The sequence below is a fragment of the Lissotriton helveticus genome, chromosome 5_1, assembly GCF_964261635.1.
Source record: "Lissotriton helveticus chromosome 5_1, aLisHel1.1, whole genome shotgun sequence".
In the NCBI taxonomy this organism is placed as follows: domain Eukaryota; kingdom Metazoa; phylum Chordata; class Amphibia; order Caudata; family Salamandridae; genus Lissotriton; species Lissotriton helveticus.
Genome location: NC_136065.1, coordinates 271,910,130 through 271,929,701, shown reverse-complemented (window position 1 = coordinate 271,929,701; position 19,572 = coordinate 271,910,130). Strand labels below are relative to the sequence as shown.

Here is a 19,572-nt window from a genome sequence, read left to right as displayed (position 1 = left end):
CTCACCGACTCCGTTGTTTTTTTATTTAATTTGCAGAATTTTTGTTTTACCAAGTAATTCCTCAAACCGGTCCACAGTAAATTTCCAGACCAGCTTAGGTAATAGTGATTCACCAGTTGTTCGACACCAAATGCGCTCTATATCAAGCGCCTCAATAATCCTCGTTTTCTTCACTTATTTTTTCACTTTTTTCACTTTGTAGAACCCCACTACAAATTATTAAAACCGGTTCGCCGCCTGGAATCCCGGCAACTACGTGCCACGGGTAAGCATGACTTTTCACCCTGATTCTTCACTAGATAGACGATAAAAGAGTCTAATCTAAAGGGCTTATTCTCCTTACAGGTAGAAACCTCGTGTTTTGCCCTGTTTGTTCTTGTGTCCCCATTGACTTCAGTCTTTAAGATGAAGACTTACACAGCATGTACATCAGGCAAGTAGGCTTTTAAAACTGTTCTTTATACCTGAAGGTCAATTCCAACTTATGCCTTTTGCACTTAACAATTGTATTGTACACCCCTCCTCCCACCCTGAATTAGATTCTCTGCCACTGGTGAGACACCAGAGTTATGGAATTTCACTCTGTCAAGTTTGCTGATGTTTGGTCTCTCCATTTCTTTAACAGTTCTCCTTACAATTCGTGTCCTTAACACGCCTTTCCTTTGTTTTATTCTTTCTTTACTATTCAGATACTACATAAGGCCCTGAAGAGAATCCCAGGAAAATCAGCGGGATTTGAAACGCGTAGGCCCTTGCCACATGGTGTCTGCAAGAGCGACAAGAGTTAACAGTTGTCTTCCCTTAGTCGCTAGTACAATACCTAGTTGTCCTAGTAAAAAAAGTTTTGTTTGTAGATCCAGTTAGGATTGTACAGTAAAAAACTAATTGTTTTTTCATTTTCTGTAAATTTTGTTCGCAGACTGTGGCCTGTTTCTTTGTTTATCTTGTAGTATAGACCTTGCTCTTTTCGTAGTATATTGTGTACATATTTTAAGAATTGTAAACCCACTATATCCCCGTCACTGAGTGGTATGAATGTGTGTTGAATGTCTGTGATATGTCTGGAATACCGTTTGATTGATGAACCACAACCAATTTTCTAAGTTTTATGTGTCCTTTTGCAAACATGTCCCCTTGTAAATGAAAAAATAGAGAAGCCTTCTTTTTTCCAAAACACTGCTAAAATAAAAAAACTATTAAATAGTTATTCCCGTTCTTGATTCTTTCAAGTCCTGTCCTGGTCATTTGTTGCACGAATTCTACTTATATCAGCACTGGCATTTTCTTTTGTTCATTGCTTTTTATTTTTAACACACAACACTTTTTCTCCTAACAGAAGCTTGACTTCTAAGAACACGATCAGGGTCAAGCTCAAGTTCAAACCAGGTGAGAGCTCAGCTCGACCACAAGAAATGTGTCCAATTAATCGTTAGCACTAAGCACTTTTCCATTTGCAGTTAAACGTTTACTTTTATGACAAAGTTGATTTTAATAAATGTGTTTAGTTTTAATAAAGCTTTTAAACTTAAATAGACTCTGTGGTTTTTGGTCCTCCAGACTAGAGTGGATGAGCTAAAGGTTTTGGAATTTTTGCAAGCATGAGTGCCTCTGACACTTCTTGACTGTGACTCCGTACTCTTGTCCTGCGTAGGATAATCTAATGATCATTGTGGATCAATCATCGGTGACTTAGGGAGCTAAATGACTCTGCCACACTATCTAGTCAGTAAGGAGATTGGGGGTTCTTCAAAGTCTGATATCACTGAGGTATGTGGAAAGAAAGTCTACATGCGCCTATTATAATTGATAAACAATGCACTATTTAGTGTTCATAGTTCGGTTTGTGCAGATTTGTCCCTGCAACAGTAGTAGAATGGATTGTCCTCCTATCCAAACCAAAAGTAAAGTAGTATCTTATTCTTTCTTGGTGGTCATTCACCTTTTTATTGTTGGCAATTGTCAAAGCATAAACATTTAGAAGACTTGAAAAGACATTATGGACAATCCCAGAGGACTGCACTCAGTGCATAGAGCTATTGCTGACTAGAATGGGAGTCCAATGGAATTGCCAAATGTGCAATCTTAGTTAGCTACACACACAGACTAATAAGAATAATCTAGTAATACCACAGGGAGTCATAGTCGAGGCAGGATAAGAATTTAGATCCAGTCTACAAGAAGATCAAAGACGATTTTGAAAAAATCGAATGAGGAACGCTAGGAAAAAATAGGTACTCTTTATTAAAATTAAAACTTACTGGGGCCAGCAAAGGAGCCCTCGCCTGCCCGATCCTGGCCTGCATCCTCCTGAACAGCACCCTCCTCCTCCTCCTCCTGTGTCCTCTTGCCCTTGGGGGGAGCTGATGTACAACATGAAAGAAAGAAAGATCAGAAAACATGGATGAGATTTGTCAACCAAATCAAACATTTCAAAAGAACAATAACAAAATATTTTGGAGAAATAGCAAATAGATAGACAACTATTCCACGGGATATATTGACCTATCTCATGTGGTATACTACGTTATTCGTATTGCCTGATTTGCGGACCGTTGACTTTCAAAGTTCCTATGTAACTCAATAAACAGACTACTAAAAAGGTTTGCCTAGGCCTGGCAGGCAGCAGTCCCCAGCACGCGAAGTGACAGACAAAGTCCATCCTGCTTGCAGATCAGTGAATACTCAAACTATCAATCCACCGACCACCACCACTATTTCTTCTTATAGCCATGTGTCTAAAGGAAGGACTGGACTTCAGTCTGTTGGGGCTGATTTAGAAGTCCCTTGCGGCTCATTTTCCTCCATTGTTGCGTGACTTTTGTGACGCAGCGGCAGAACAAAAGAGTCGCCATGGTGCGGCGTATATATTAAAAAAAAAACGCATATGGGAGATGCATCACGTTGTAAAGCCCTGCGCCATCAGGGGGCTTTCCGGCGCAAGGGAGGGCGTTCCTGCGCAGGAACGAACCCTAAAAGTGGCTGAGGGAAATCTACAAGATGTCAATCAGTCACTTTTAGGACAATGATGCGTGACTCAAACCCTGCGCCTGCTTGAAGCCGACGTACGGCTTGATGCAGCATTGGGGAGATAGGGCACCCCAGAGCATTGCTGGAGCTGCGCCATCGTTGGCACGCAACTCCAGCAATGCGCCGCCTTTACGGCACAGATGCGTAAGGCTTCTGTGACATTTTGGGCCAATGGGTGGTGGTGGCATGGCGCACAATTACTGCCGCATCCCTGCTACTTTGCAGGGATGCGCCGGTAATTGAAAATATGACCCTTAGTGTCTAGCATTACGCAGTTCTTTACACTACACTCATACATAAGTTCTCAGGCCAATGAAATGAACACAAAATACAAAACAAATAAGCATAGTAGCAAGCAAGGATACTGAGAAGGAGAGCAGGGCACCTGAAATGCATAGAAGATTTTGAAATATAATTTACCTACAATGTAATTGGCAGCATTATTGCTCTTGGTAAAGAACAAAGATTTGCAAATAACAGAGCCGGATAAAACAGATTAGTGATGAAATAGCTAGAAATAGCTACTACTACTCACCAAGCCCGGGGACCTCTACGCCGAGCGCGTCCAGCAAGTCCCGTTCCCGGTCCATGACATCCGTCCAGCGGTGGGTGGCCTGGTTATAGGTGCGCCGGACCCCAGAGAGCTTAAACATGGCCCGGCACACCTTCTCCCACCGCTTCCGGCGCTCCCGGATGCCATAGCCGCTTGCGATCTTGCCGCCTCCCAGGATCGTCTTGGGGAGACGGCGCTGGACGTGGAAGATGAGTGCGGCCACCTCCTCCGCGCTAAAGATCTCCCGTGGCATCACTTGCTCCCCCCTAAAAGGCCCGCACGGGAGCCGGGCACGGGGTGCGGGACCCTTCCCCTTCTCAGGGTGCTTCCCGGCTCCCTTTACCATGGTCTGGGCAGAAATGAGTTAAATAATAAAGAAGAAATAGAATAGGGAAGAAGAAAAGAAAAGAGTTTCAAAAAGTAGTTTAAAATTAACAAAAAGTAGCAGAAAACACAAAAATATAGAGCTAGAAAAATAGAGGGATAGATAATAAGTAAAATAGATCAAATAAACTTCAAACAAGCAAAGGATGGCAGAGATTCAGAGAGGATACAGAAAGCATGCCCAAAACCATAGCAATGAATGAGAAACAAGATGGCCGCGCCCATTCACGACCGCGTGGGTAAGTTCGCGCGAGATTTTCCTCGCGATCACGCGCGAAATTGTACTAGCGAGCAGCACACTTTGCGAGATTACACATAGCGGCCGGAAACGGAATTACGTCACACAAACAAGATGGCCGCGCCCGTGTACGACCGCTAGGGTAACTTCGCAAACGTATAGCTACAAGCGCCTTGCGAACACGCACAAAATCACGCGAACATACACGCCGCCCAAAAAAAATAGTGTATTCGCACGCATTCGCGGCTTCCGAAATCGATCTCGCACGGATTCGCGCCCCGCAAATCGCGCGGAATTGCAGAAAAACGATTTTTGCTAAACTGAAAGCAATCAGCAGGTGCAAAAGTTCAAACTTAACATTAGTAACCATTCACTCTAGTGCTTCCTGAGGGGCCCCTCCAGAGTTCAGTTGCCTATTTGCAACTATTCCATGACCCTGCTATGACCCAAACAGCAGGCTCATAGAATAGCTACAAGTAGACCATAAAGGTCCTGTGAAAAAAAATTGCACTGCAACAGAAAGCAAATTACAGATAAGGATGGAAGCAGGTGCCAGCCAGACTGGAAGTTTCAAAATTACTGACACATTAATCACCCCCTAATTAATTCATGGCAGTTGAAGAAGGGCAGGTGTGCTTGCTTTCACTGCAACAGAAAGCAAATTACAGATAAGGAAGGAAGCAGGTGCCAGCCAGACTGGAAGTTTAAAAATAAGTGATTAATCAACCCCAAATTAATTCATGGCAGTTGAAGCAGGGCAGGTGTGCTTGCTTTTTTTCACCCCCATAATCTACAGTGATAAACAAACCTAATGGGTGGCAGTGAGGATGTACCAGAGGGTGGCATGGGTGTACCAGAGGGTGGCAGTGGTGAAACAGAGGGTGCTGTGAACCTGTGATGATAAACCAGACGTAGAAACAACATAGTCGCGGCCGTTGTGAGCCGAAAAGTAAGTTCGCAATTGCGAAATGGTCCACAAATCCTCGCGAACGCTCGCCAACACAAAAAATTAAAAAATCCGCTAATCCGCGAGAGTTCGCGGATTTAGCGGATTGCGAATCTGTAAATACGCAAATTCGCGTACGCGAGATCCGCTAGATCCGCCCATGCTTACTGTTGACCACCCCGAGTACGCACTGAGCTAACGAAAACGTACTCTGTGCGCGCTGAAACAAATCAGCCGGCAATTCCTCACTGGCTCCACGTCACGCCGTCCGATCGTGTCCAACAGTTACTGAGCGCACGCACGTGGATAAATACGTGGGGCGGCTCTCTACTCACATCAAATCGGAACGCCCTGCAAAAGCAGGGACAAAGAAAGAGGACTGAATCCTGCAGCGGCCGAACCAACAAAAAATAGTTAAAATAAAATAACAAGCATTTACAAGTGGGACACGGACAGCGGGAGGGGGGCGGGAACGGGCACAAGGACAGGGGGGGGCGGGTAGGCAAGAAAAACAAAGCACTCACCTGTACTTCCTCCTTCCTCCGGCGGCCGTGGTTGGCATGGAATGACAAAAACAAACTCATAAAAAAAACGAAACTCCGCCCACCGCCGCGATGACGACATCGCAGAGGCGGAGAGGGAAAAAATCTCGGGAACGCCTACGAATCTGGTCCGGCCATGACGGACAGATCTCTGTTCCAATGGCTAGCCTCCATTTATGGAGCTAGCCAATGGAACAGAGGGCGTAATCCCAAGCACACTCTGGTGTAACATAAGATTTCGCCTGCGCCGAAAAGCAGCGCAGAGCGCAGCCTTCGGCCAGGCGAAACCTAATAAACTGTATGTTTACAACTGTACCAATAACGTAGAAGAGATTTCATGCAACAGAACTAAGGGCAAGCTCTCTGAGTCTTCCAGCTACAATACACAAAGCACAGTGTACTTAATTTTGTATCAATGTGAGAAACCATCTTTCAGGAAAATGACTCAAGAAATAAAAAAAAGAATAGTTCAATATAAATCGTGATTAAGGTGCAAAACTAAAAAATGAAGGACCCTGATTATTTCCTCTTTTTTTTTTTTATAAAGCACACGCTACTATTAAGGGTATAAATAAGAAATCTCTTATTTTTTTTAAAAAAATGGCTCCTAATAAACTCAACACGGTCAGGATGCACCAAGTATACATATTTGCTTCGAGGGCAACTAGGGCATAACAAACTATCTATTTGAGTACATACATACGAAATAAGTATGAGCCTTCATTGGCCCACAACGCCAAGACCTTTTATTTTCTGATAATCATGAAGGTTGTGAATAAATATGTTCCCAGTGATGACTGAGAATTTCTCTGTCCTGTAATTCAGATGCGAACTACATATCCCATAAGCCCTGATATGCACATGTGGTTATAACATCACCACACATGATCACTGGGCCCCTTGACGTGGGCCCCTTGCTCCCTTTGGCACTGGAATTAAGCTATCCTGGCTGAGGAGGGCTGTTAGCCTGAAACCGGTCCCAGGATGCTTGTTTCCGGTCCAGGGAAGACATGGCTTGGCAGTTCGGGCTGGACTGTTCCCATGAGGCACAAGGTCAAGACTGATTTGCATATAACTGGGTCTGAACTAGGGTGGCGAAGTGAGCTAAAGAACGATGATGGATTCAAACCAGATCTGTGACTGGGGGTGTCTGATAAGTTTCAGCGCTCTGTCCATCATCTCCTTGTGTTTGCTTTGTTCGCCCTAAGTTGGCAGGGTTTGCCCAGACGTGGGTCCCTTGCTCACTTTGCCACTGGAATCAAGATAGCCTGGCAGATGAGGGATGTCAGCCTGAAACTGGTCCCAGGATGCTTGTTTCCAGTCCAGGAAAGACATTGCTTGGCAGTTCGGGCTGGACTGTTCCCATGACAGGGTCAAGACTGATTTGCGTATAGCTGTGTCTGAACTGCGGTGGCGAAGTGAGCTAAAGAGATGATGGATTCAACCTAGATCTGTGACTGAGGGTGAGTGTCTGAAAAGTTTCAGAGCTCCGTCCATCCTCTCCTTGTGTTTGCTCCACTCCTTAACAAGCTCAAAACCAACCGGAGCAAGACCTCTGACCTCCTGGTTAGGAAACTGCTCTACCCTCGCTCAGCTCCATCCTATAGTGTCTGCCTCCAGCGCAGCCTAGTCTTTAGGTAGGTGTTCGAGGCCCTACTCCACCCGCAGACTCCTGCCTGTGCCTCATCCCTGGTGGTCTAGTGGAAGAGCCTGCTCTTCTGCTGGTCCTCGCTGCCAGTCGTTTTCTGTTTTTTTTATGAGCTGGTCTTTTTCTGTGCTGTTCTATCGCTGGTTCGTGTGCCTTTGCCTCTGCTTTTCTTTTCTGCCTTTCTTTCACTTTTGCCTCTGCCTCTCTGTTCTGCCTTTTTTCACTTTGCCTTGCTTGCCTTTTTTTGCCTTTTCACTTTTTCCCTTTCTGCCATGTCCGCCGCTGCTGCCCCTGCGGCCCCTCGCTCGCGTGTTCCTGCTCCCGCCTCCCAGCTGCTCTCCCTTCCTCCGGCCCCTACTTAATGGCGTCCTCTGTGCGGCCGCACTGCTGGCACGTCTAAGGCACAGCAAAAGCACACCTCCAAACTCCCATGGACAGACCATCGTTGCATCCACTTCACCTTCAAAACAATCATCACCCTCAAACCTCCACACCAGCTCCCACTCAGAAACTGGAACAAGAACGCCGACGACCAGCTCACTGCCTCCCTCAGCAGCTCCACTCCAACCACCACGGACGATGACCTAAACGCCACAGCCCGACCCCTGCACAAATGGATCACCGATTGCGCCAACACCCTCGCCCACTCAAGAAAACCACTAACACACATGCCAAGAGAGCTTGCTGGTTCTCCACCAAACTCTGAGAATCCAGACAAACCTGCAGACGCCTCGAAAAGGTCTGGCACAACTCCAAAACAACAGTAGCCCACGACAACATCAAAGCAGCCACCACCGCCCACCACAAGCTCATCAGAAACACGAGTAACAAAGCACTCCAGAACAGAATATCCACCTAGGCACACAACAGCAAGGAACTTTTCAGCATCATCAAAGAGTTCGCCCAACCCGACAGTGAGACTACAGACATTCCCCTCCCAGGACCTCTGCAACAAGCTCAGCTCCTACTTCCACCACAAAATCAAGACCATCTACGACAACTTCAACAACAAAAATCCACACACGGAACCCACACCTCCCACTCCCGGCACTTGAAGCAACACTTGACAGCTGAACCGCTCTCACCACCGAAGACACCCTGAAGACAATGACGTCAATCCACTTCGGGGTCCCCACGGACTCCTGCCCCGCTCATATCTACCATAGAACTGCCACCATCATCACCCCTGAGCTTTGCCGAACCATCAACCTCTCCCTCAAGACTGCCTCCTTTCCTGACAACTGGAAGCACGCCAAGATCAGCCCTCTTGTGAAGAAACCCTCGGCAGACCCCACCGCCATCAAAAAATTCAGACCCATCTCTCTACCCCCGTTTCCGAACTAATTCATCAAAAAAGCCATCAACAGCCAGCTCGCCTCCTTCATTGAAGAAAACAACATCCTCGACACCTCCCAATCCGGCTTCAGGAAAAACCACAGCACAGAAACCGCCCCCCTTGCTGCACCATATGACACCCGCTCCCTCCTCGACCGAGGGGAGACTGTGGCCCTCATCCTCCTGGACCTCTCCGCAGCCTTCGACACAGTCTCTCACCGCACGCTAGCAAGCAGACTCCACAACGCAGGGATCCGGGACAAGGCCCTCGACTGGAACTGCTAATTCCTCTCCGGAAGAACGCAGCGGGTCAGTCTCCCACCCTTCCTCTCGGATCCCACACCGATCACCTGCGGAGTTCCCCAAGGATCCTCCATCAGCTCCACCCTGTTCAACATCTACATGGCCTGCTCGCCTCCATCGTCAGATCCCATGGACTCAACATTGTATCCTACATACTCTCCCTATACAACAAACCCGACGCATCCAAACATAACTTTCAAGAAGGAATGGAAGCAGTCGGCAAGATGATAAAGAGCAGCTGCGTCTAACTCAACACGGACAAAACCAAAGTACTCATCATGGGCCCACACCTCGACGCCTGGAATGACTCCTGGTGGCACCCCGCCCTCGGGAACCCGCCAACCCCCACGGACCACGCACCCAACCTCAGAATCATCCTGGACTCCGAACTCATTATGGACCGCCAAATCAACGCAGTCTCATCCTCCTGTTTCCACAGCCTCTGGAACAAATGGATCCCCCTCGAACACAGAAAGACCATCACCCACGCCCTCATCAGCTGCAGACTCGACTACAGCAATGCTCTCTATGCCGGAATCAACAAGTCCACACCTGTAAACTCCAGAATGCCTCCACTAGACTAGTACTCAACCTACTGCATCACTGCCAAATCACCAAACACCTGAGTACACTACATTGGCTCCCCCTCGAGAAGAGAATCACCTTCAAGCTTCTCACCCACACCCACAAAGCCCTACACAACACCGGACCTGCATAATTGAACTACAGCCTCAAATTCCACTTACCCCAAAGATCCCTCGACTCAGCCCAGCTCTCCCTTCCTACGGTGCCTCGCATCAAGAAGACCAGAATAGAGGTCGCTCCTTCTCCTTCCCCGCTGCCAAGGCATGGAACACCCTCCCGCTCCACCTTCGACAAACGCCAACAATCTCCAAGTTCACGAAGGACCTCAAGACCTGGCTCTTCGACGGATCTCCTTGAACATCCTGGACCTGCGCTCCCTCCAACCCCCCCCCCATAATCCCCCCCACAGCGCCTTGAGACCCACTTGGTGAGTAGCTGCGCTTAACAACCCTATTGATTAATCTAAATTAATGTATATCAATGCACTAATTGTATTAATTTAGTCTTTTTTCACCTAGTGTCCTCTATTAACTATTTGGCACCTCCCTGGTGAAGATCTCGTTTGATATTGGCTTCATTATGAGGTTGAAAAGCGTCGGCAAAACATGTGTTCATGAGGAGCTTATATGCCTCTACAGCATTTTTAAACCTTTTCTTGAATGCTGGGAAACAACAGGTTTCATTCTGAAAGGTTCTGACCATTATTACTACATGAACTGTAACCCAAAAACATTTTTCTGAAGTGTAATCTCAAGCATTGTGTTCGGCACACATCCACATAAGAATGCTCATTATTTAAAGTTTGTGCTAATTCGTACTATTTCTGTATGTTTTTGTTGTATGTACTGTGATATATGTATGTCAATATGTGGAGCTACTACAAAAAAAACAGGTCACTATATATACATAAGTAAAGTAAATTGAGCACAATGAATTCATTACGTGCATTCACTACAATTAAATTATTGTTGACATTTATGGCACATGAGAGTGTCATGCTTTTTTATCTCCTTATTGAAATTACAGCACCAAGCCTTACTTCTCTCTGAAAGGCGTAGTGTCTCATTTAGAGGTGGATGCTAATGGGCCAGCCGACACAAAAAGTCAGATTTCCCGTCTACCTGCCTCTCTGAACCATATGTCCCGTCCACCTGCCTATCTGAACGGGATGTCCTGTCCAGCTGCCTCTATGAACCACAGCCCCATTCAGAGGGCAGCAGTTCATTGTATTCTTGAAGGTAGAGCTGTTCTCATTTCTGCCTGAGCAATCATTGTCTCAGCAGACCTGCAACAACAGTAATTGGCAAAGGGAATGCCTGATTCAGGGAAGAGTCACCAACATCAGTGCTTCTAGCATCCCTTCAGCCCAACACTGGAGTTGAAATCATGATGGTCCAGGACATAAAAAATATTCAAAACGTCCCACACACACAAGGAAAACCCCCCAATGCATGGAGGACATTAGTTACATGTGTGCTACAAAAGACCCCTACTCTTGCCTGAAGTTTAGTAAGAAACCACCGCGTGGTGGATCTGTCCCACAGCTTTTTATCCCCATGAAGCAGCATTCACCATGTACAAATACCAATATTGCCTGATATATTTCCTTGTGATTGTGATTGTGTCCTAATGTAACGCAACTGGTGCTCATGTAAAGCGCTCTGATACCTGATTTCATGTCAAGTTCGTGCTATATAAAACTTCGAGAAAGAAAGAAAGAATCGGAGGTAGAAATATTAGTGTCCTAGACATTTATTCACTTGATAACCAACATGTGGAATTGTAAACAATTATCAAAATCATACTAGGGTTTCCTCTTTGGAAACATACCTTACACAAGCATGATAAACGTATTTATAACTCACTTAGTTGATATCCTTTGGAGCCAAGGTCACACACATTGTACAGTACACAAAAATGTGAATCACAATAGGTAAGGTCAAGGATACAATGTAGCACGCTTCAACAAAATTATACTTTTATTTATTTTGGCCATATATTATTCTCTGATTTTATGTTCACATTTTACCCTAGAATATAAATACAAATGAGTCAGTGCATACTAATATTTACATTTATGCATGCAGTACTCGCTTTTGCCTCAAAAGACCCTGTAATTTCTGAAATGCCAATCAGACCTCCCCTGAAATTAGTATCTCTGATAAAAGATGGATCCAACTAGATTTGCTTTTCATGAGAGTCTCTGTGTGTATAACAGGATGTCAATTTGTCCTTTAATTGAGCATGATTTCTGCTCCAGTCAGTTTCTAATCTTAGTATCTGTAAGAAAGTGCCCTCTTTTTGCATGGTTAGCCCCACCTTTTGCTAAACTGCTGATGTGCTTTGACTGAGTGTGCCCTGGGTTCCTACCAAAAAGATGCCCAGGGCCTATGTTCTTTCCCTAAACTGCATTGAAAACAAAACCCAATTGGCACTCTTTGGCCACAGGTCAGTCCCTTGTAAATGGTACTACTGGCACCAAGGGCACTGTGGCCAGGGAAGGCTGCAGCACTTATTGTGCCACCCTTAGAGGCCCTGTACCTTTACACGCACACACTGCCTTTGCAGGCTGCGGGTTTTGGTGCAGAACAAAGTGAAGAGTCGACATTGCACACATCCCTGTGTGCCAAGCCTATAACCCACTGCCCTGGCATAGGTCAGCCACACTCCTAGCTGGGTGCACTATACCAGTGGTGAGGATACAGGTACATGAGCCCCGTACCCCTACAGTGTCTAAGCCAATTCCTAGACATTGTAAGTGCAGTAATGCCATTAAGTGTATATGGTCCTGGGAGTTTGTCATTACGAAATCCACAGCACCATAATGGCTTTACTGAAAACTGGGAAGTTTGGTACCAAACTTCTCAGCACAATAAACCAACACTGATGGCAGTGTGGGATTTAATGAAAAAGGCACACAGAGGGCATCTTAGAGATGCCCCCTGAAAAACGACTTAGCACTAGTGTCCAGGCTGAGTGGCTGCTCGCCATCTACCACCACTAGACATGTTTCTGGACCCATGGGTCGAGAGCCTGCTGCTCTCGGGGGTCTGAAACAATGCACATCCTGGGACGAGGTGCCAAGCCTCCTCCCCAGGATAGGCAGGGTCTACTAAGGGGAAGCTTCAAAGGCTTGCCACCTTTGTGAGCTTCCCCAGGCCTTTGCTGCTTCCAGCAACTGGCCCCCACCGGTTCTGTCCCCCACTTTGGATGGGAGAATCAGTGGGAAAACCAAGTGAGGAAGGGAGGTGTGCCCATCTTTGCCAATCCCACCCCTCAGGTGGTAGAGGCGAGGTGAAGCACAAATCTCAGTCCCTGCCATCTTGCTGACGGGGGGGCCCAGCCAACCAGAGTGAGGAATATGCCCCCCTCCCACTGGAGGGTGGCCTAATAGGGGTGTACCCACCCCAAGGAAGGGACCCATTTGTCCCAACCTTTACCTACCTGTGACACCCCTAAATCTAGTAAATCTAGTATTTAGGGGCAACCCTGAACCTTGCCTCCTCAGACAACAACCGACCAAGAAGAAGAGAAGAAGAAGGACCGAAGAGCTGTGTTGAAACTAAGAAGATGAGGACGCCCAATGACTTGGCCCCAGTCCTACCGGCCTGTCCCCACCTCGAAACCTGCTCCCGTGAAATCCCGGAGGGTCCTGCAGACAGCAACCTCAAGAACCCTGAGGACCTGGCCTGCCTTACACAAGAAAGACTTTGTCTCCCCTGAGCAATGGATTTGCTCACCCACAGACTCTGGCTCCGGCCAAATCCGTGAGTCTGCACCACTCTGCACCCGACGCCTACGGCGCAAGTTCGAGTGGCCCAACACCACGAGGAGGTCTTCCCGGTGAACCTGACCTGAGATCTGGTGATCTCTGACCTGCCTCGAATCTCCAAGCGAAGCCTGCAGCCTCTTTCTAGAGGATCCCCCGACTGAAGCTGGTAAGAAAACCCAATGCCTTAAGACACCCCTGCACCCGACCTCTCATGGCCTTGGGTGGCCCAACAGAAGGTGTCCCAGCATCCCCAGGCAACCCAACTTACCTCTTCAACCTGAGGTCACCTCCAGAAGATCGTTGTCCCCGAGCCAGCAGTATTTGTTGCAACCGTAGAATCCCCATTGAAAAGAACAGGGCACCGACGCCAAAACAGCACCCTGCACCCAGCCGCCCCTGCGCGACTGCGGGTGTACCTTGGGTGCTAGCTCAGATCTCCCTTGGCCCTGAGTCTAACACCAGGAGCTTTTCTCCCACAACCTTGTGGCCTGCTTGTGAGCAGCCACCAACAAGAGGCCCTCTAACATTGGGCCTCAGGATAACATTGGGCCTCAGCACTCTGCACCCAGCCACCCTTGTGCCACTGAGGGTGCCTTGAGTGTGCACCCTTGACCCTGGGGGAACCCTGGTTCTAACCCCAGAATACCAACTACCACCAACTTGTACTTACATTTAAACCGATAACTCAATTTTCTTCCATATGATTGCATTGACTGCTTTTTCCTAAAAATTGTTGTGTGTGGTTGGTTTTGTATGAAACATTGAAAAACTGCAAATTACTAACAACTGCTTTACTTACCTTTTCTCTAGGGAACGTCCCAGTGTGATATCTAGGCATATCACACTGAGTAGAAAAAGTAATCCATAAAGTAATCTGTAAAGTAATCAAAAGAAATCTAACAGTAGTTTCCACTGTATTGAAAGCATTTACAAACCTGTAACAAAGTTATTTTCATTCAGCTCGTTTGTATTGTTCAACCTGCCTTGAAAAGTAGCATTTACACTTACCTGTACCAGGCTTGCTTGGTTCTAGAAAATAAATATAACTAAATAATATTTTTATACAAATCAAATTGGTCTGAGTTCAGTCTTTGAGTGTGTGACATCAGTTGCTGATTGAGTGTGTAAAACAAATGCTTAACACTACCCTCTGATAAAGCCTTACTGCTCACCCTCACAACCACAAGTACAGAGTACTTTTACCTCTGCCTACCCTTTGGGTCCCACTGGACTCTGTGCACACTATACCTCATTTTGGTATGGTATATACAGAGCCACCTTCCTACAGTATGCAATTGAGCATCAAAGAAAATTTCCATATGCATCACTTACCTAGCCAGTTCAACCAGGTTATATGATTTTGGTCAGGCAGATCCTAGAAAACTCTCCAAAGAAATGACTGTAACATCTTCAAGACCCATGCAATAACTATATATTTTAATTCTACACACAAATACAAAAATTCTCCTTCAAGGTAAAGGAAGTGCTTTATTGTTTCGAAGTTGAGTAACTTCAAGATACCTGGACAAGATTTCTCGCATATGCACACCCAAGATATGTAATTCTTTAATAAAGCTAGTATTGGCTTCTGGTCCTGAGGCACCTGAACTGCAACTTAAAACTGAGTTCCTAATACGAAGATATTAAATCAGAAGTGTTATAAAAATAAATTGGCTAATGTCAGCCTGAAAGTGACTAAGCCTGCAAAATAAATGACTATCATCTCCATTAGAGCAAGTCGAGTGATAATGTATGGTACTAAAGAGGACTGGCCTAGTGGAAGAGTGGAGGAGGCCAATAAGGCAAAGAGAAACGCAATATGTCTACCTCTAGAACCTGCTCTAGAAGCTGGGACTGACCTGTGGTACAGCAGAGAACAGCAGATGCCCACAGTCCGTTCAAAAGGGGGCTCTGGACACATCTCTGATTGAAGTTTAATTTCTCTGACTCCTTTGGCTCCAAAATCCCTTCTGCTGCTTCAGTCCTAAGAAAAACAAGTAAAGGTTGTAGCAACATAGGTAATATTTAAAAAAATTAAATCTGTTTCAGTTCATTTGGGTACTGATATTTATGAGATTTCGCCTCTTTCTATGCAAAAACTTGCAGTTTAACAGCAATGGGGCCCATTAGTATGTTGGGCGGATCGCCAATACCAGCATGGCGTTGGCGATCCGCCCGACATTTTTGCCCGCCCGCATGCAAATTCCCCCGCCATATTACTATGGCTGGGGGGACCCCGGCGGACGGAAAGACCGTCTACCGGTTTTCCGCCGGTAGGCAATCCGCCCAATTGCCTACAGGGCGGAAAAGCTGTTAATATGATGGCGGTGTCTGGTAGACACCGCCATCCATATTAAGATGCATGCGGGTTCTTGCCTTTCGTTGCCGCCACAGAAAGGCAGGCGGTTCTCACCATTGGGGGCCCATGGAGGGCCCCCAGAGATTCTGGGGGGTGCGGGGTGTACATGGGGGTACCTATGGTACTCCCCTGAATTTGACAGTACAACTTGCATTTCTGGCATTGTGGTGGACGGTGCTTTCAGAAATGCAGGATGCGCCTGCCAGTGAGGCGGGCGCATCCTAATGGGATGTGCGGGATCGCCGCATGCATTGAGGTCGGTCCAATTTCCCGGGGCCGCCATGCTAATGACCCCCATAGTGTCAGGGACAGAAAACAAAAAAAACGTATTTTCTGTAGTACTAAATAGTTTAAAACATATTCCCTACTTCGCCGTTACGCACACATAGTTGGAGTACTCTCCTTTGGATTGACAGCGAGATACAGGCATTTACCTTCTGTCTTATGGAATAAACAATACGATAAAAAGAGAAGTTGATTATTAACTTAACATAGAATTACTGAAGAACTGATGTTTGACCAGTCACATTTACTTATTATAAAATAGATGGTTGATGACTGCAGCCTGATGAAGTCAGAGGTGTATGTATCTAACTGACGAAACATGTTGGCTACAGAAGTTACCAGAGTGATTATGAAGTGTATTAGGAACACCAATTGAAAATAAAAGAACGAAGAACAAAGAAACTATTTTGTACTCGTACATCACAGTTATTTTTGTTGGTTTTTTTTGTCCTCATATGCCACCTAGGTTCTGATTGTGCAATCTGCCGATATATACATGCATCATGCTGCCTCAGTATTTTCAACTGGGGGGGAGTGTGGAAATGGAACGGGGCTATCATCCCTCAGCCGTAGTGCATAGACCAGCTTTGCAGATACTGAAAACCATATGAAGGTCTTAGGAGTGCAGCCAAAATGCCAAAGTAGCATTAAAATTCGGCTATACCCAAAGATGGGATTGATGGCTTGATGGCTTAATCATTGGACCTGGGGAAAAAAGAAAAAAAAACAGGTTCTCAATGGTCCCAACTCAGGAGGTGCCAGAATGATCTTTTGTCACTGTTTCCAGCTCTAGCCAAATCTAACCTGGAGACCTGTAGGGCGGAGGTATACCAGTCATTAATAGAGGGAGGTAGAGAGTCTTTCCACTTCTTGCATATCTCTCTCCTAGCAAGCAGGATAGAGTAGAAAATCAACTTCCCTGCAGATGTTGGATCCCTATCCACAATGCCGAAGAGTATGGAGGTAAGATCTAGAACAATATTGGTGCCAAGTGATATTTTTTCTTGGTGGGTGAATGGTTTCCGTTTTGTCCACTAACGACTCATTAAGTATGAATCTCCCCCTTGCATAATAATGGGTTGCCTGGGCACCACCTACTTGTTTCAACCAAGCACATGATGAGGCAGGCGGAGTCAAGATTGGATAAAAAGTGCTGCTAAGGCAATTTAAAATTTGAGGCTAAAAGTTAAATGCAAGTACTGACGCAAATGGAAGTATCACTGGCCCATTTATGCTGCTCAAAAAGCAGAGTTGTCGTAGAATCTGGTGTATGACCTAAATTGAAGAAAGACTGAAGTGACTGACGGACTATGTAAAAATGAGTAAGTCAGTTAGCTCCTTGGCACGTAAGGTCAGCAGGTGTAAAGTGCAGTTGGTGTCTGAAAGGTGTTCAGAGGGTGGTTCTTAAGACAATAGTGTTACAAATAAGCTCAGAGCTCCAATTACTCCCAGAGGGTCCTTGGATGAAGGGTTGCCCTCCTAGGACTCATCGGTTCATTGTCCACAGGGTGATATTCCAGAGATCTGTAGGCTAAAATGATATTTTGCCCATGTAAGCCACAGATAGTGCTCTGAACAAATGCTAAATAATAATAAAAAATGTCAACAATGATGTTGCTTAACATGTAATCGGTGATGCTATTCATGATGTCAAACAACAAGTCACGAGTGATGTAAGAAGTGCATGGCGAAGTGCAAGTTATGATTAGTGTATGGAGGCAATATTACAAAATGACAGTGTTTTTTTTTTAGGTTTTTGTTACCATCACTACAATATACTGTATTTTCTGGCGTATAAGGTGACTGGGCGTATAAGACGACCCCCTACTTTTCCTTTAAAATATAGGGTTTGGGCTATATTCGCTTGCTCATAAAATGACCCCGGTGTATAAGACGACCCCCGACTTTTGAAATGATTTTCAAGGGTTAAAAAGTCGTCTTATACGCCAGAAAATAGGGCAACTGTTTTTCAGTATATAATTTAAGTGTCAAACTAAATTAATGAATTTACCTTAGATTCCTAAGAGGTGCAATTTTAGTTCCCTGCCACCATTGATTTGTATGGGAGTGTTTTGCAGGACCAGTACCAGCTTTCTTTGGGATAGAGAAGACTATTAATCAATGGGCCATCCTTTAAAAGATCGCACTCCTAATTCAAAATAGGGCAATTACCCATACGTTTGGTAGCTGAGAGGTAATTAGATCCGAACAATCTGCACATTGTATTCCTTGATGGTCAGATTGGTGCAGCTGGAGAGAGAATGGATCCAGGTGATTGCGCGTCATATCTGGTGGACATGCAGTCCTGGAATACTAGAAGGAGTTCTAGGGGTATGCAGTTCTGGAATCACAAGCTCTGATAATAGCGGGCCTGTGATCAGACCAGTGGTGGGTAGGCCTGAATGGCCCTTGCTATTTCTGCTAATTTTAACATCAAATATGTTGATAGCTAAAAGGTGTTAAAAAATTGAACTCCCATCCGTAGAGAATTGGCTTCGGAGTCTATAGAAAGGATTCCACTAAAGTTTAATGCCAGCTGATGAAACTGTCTGAATGTTGGGCAACCGGTACTTCCATACATTAGTTTGGACAATAGGGATCTGCTGTGTCATCTGTGACTAAGGGCTTTGTGGTTGTTCAATTGATTTGAACGACTGGGGAGAAGCTCCTTCTGTTACTGATCCTCTCAAGGCAGTGTTGTTGGATGGATGGGAAGGATGCTCTCCGCTTAATGTACAGCTACTGAAGAAGGGGGGAAACTTTAATTTACCACCAGACACCCCCTGTCCCTTTCTCTCACTCCTACAGGTTTTCCCCCCTGTTTTCTTTCTTTGTCACTGTTTTTCTGTCCTTTTATTCCTCCTCTGCCCCTTTTGTGTTATCTCTTTCTTACTCTCGGTCAAAGTCTGATGTAGACAAATAAGTGCTGGTCCCTAAAAATTGAATCCGGAAGGCCCCATCTGCAACCACTGGGTCAAATTAAGTACTGCCAGCTGGGATTTAGAAGGGGTTTAGGTATGGCTGAATTTAAACCTGCAACCACTTTAGATTCATGAGTTCCTAGTTCTGTGGAATCCATCTGTGTTTTGTTTATTGTTCGTCTTTTCAATGTTTTTTAGTATCAATGAAATGAAAAAAACTTTAGAAAAAATATAGATTCATGTGTATGTGATATTTGTATAGAACCAACCTAGCCAAAGGCGGCAGATCGTTTACAGGATCAAACACTCAATGAGTGATTTGAAGGGAAGTTGATTTGTGGACTGTCGTGGCCTGCCTAGATGGTGGGACGGTCAAGTTCTCAGGCAGCAATATTGCTCAGCTCCATAAAAATATTTTAGGAAGAGGGGCCTTTGAACAAAGGCATGACAGAGACAGCAAGCCAGTGTACTGCTGCAATACACGAGTGTTGAGAAGTGGCCATTTTAGAGGGACGCTAAGCATGTGACGTGTGGACATTAGCAAGAAGGCACGCGGCCACATTTTGCATGTATGATTTTTATGACTTATTTATATATCACTGAACAACTATGCCCGTTGCTTTTAATGAAGGAATATTAAAAGCTTTCAAGTCTCGCGTTTTATGCAAACGACT

The 19,572-nt window shown here is 45.6% G+C and overlaps 1 protein-coding gene across 1 annotated transcript in view; it reads right to left on the bottom strand.

Moving 5' to 3' along the window:
* Positions 1–19,572, bottom strand: part of BSPRY (B-box and SPRY domain containing) — a 105,498-nt gene that overhangs the window by 32,347 nt on the left and 53,579 nt on the right. The window contains exon 5 of the mRNA XM_078642187.1: positions 15,193–15,317. Within this exon, the coding sequence (XP_078498313.1) occupies positions 15,193–15,317 (125 nt within the window). The remainder of the gene's footprint in view (positions 1–15,192; positions 15,318–19,572) is intronic.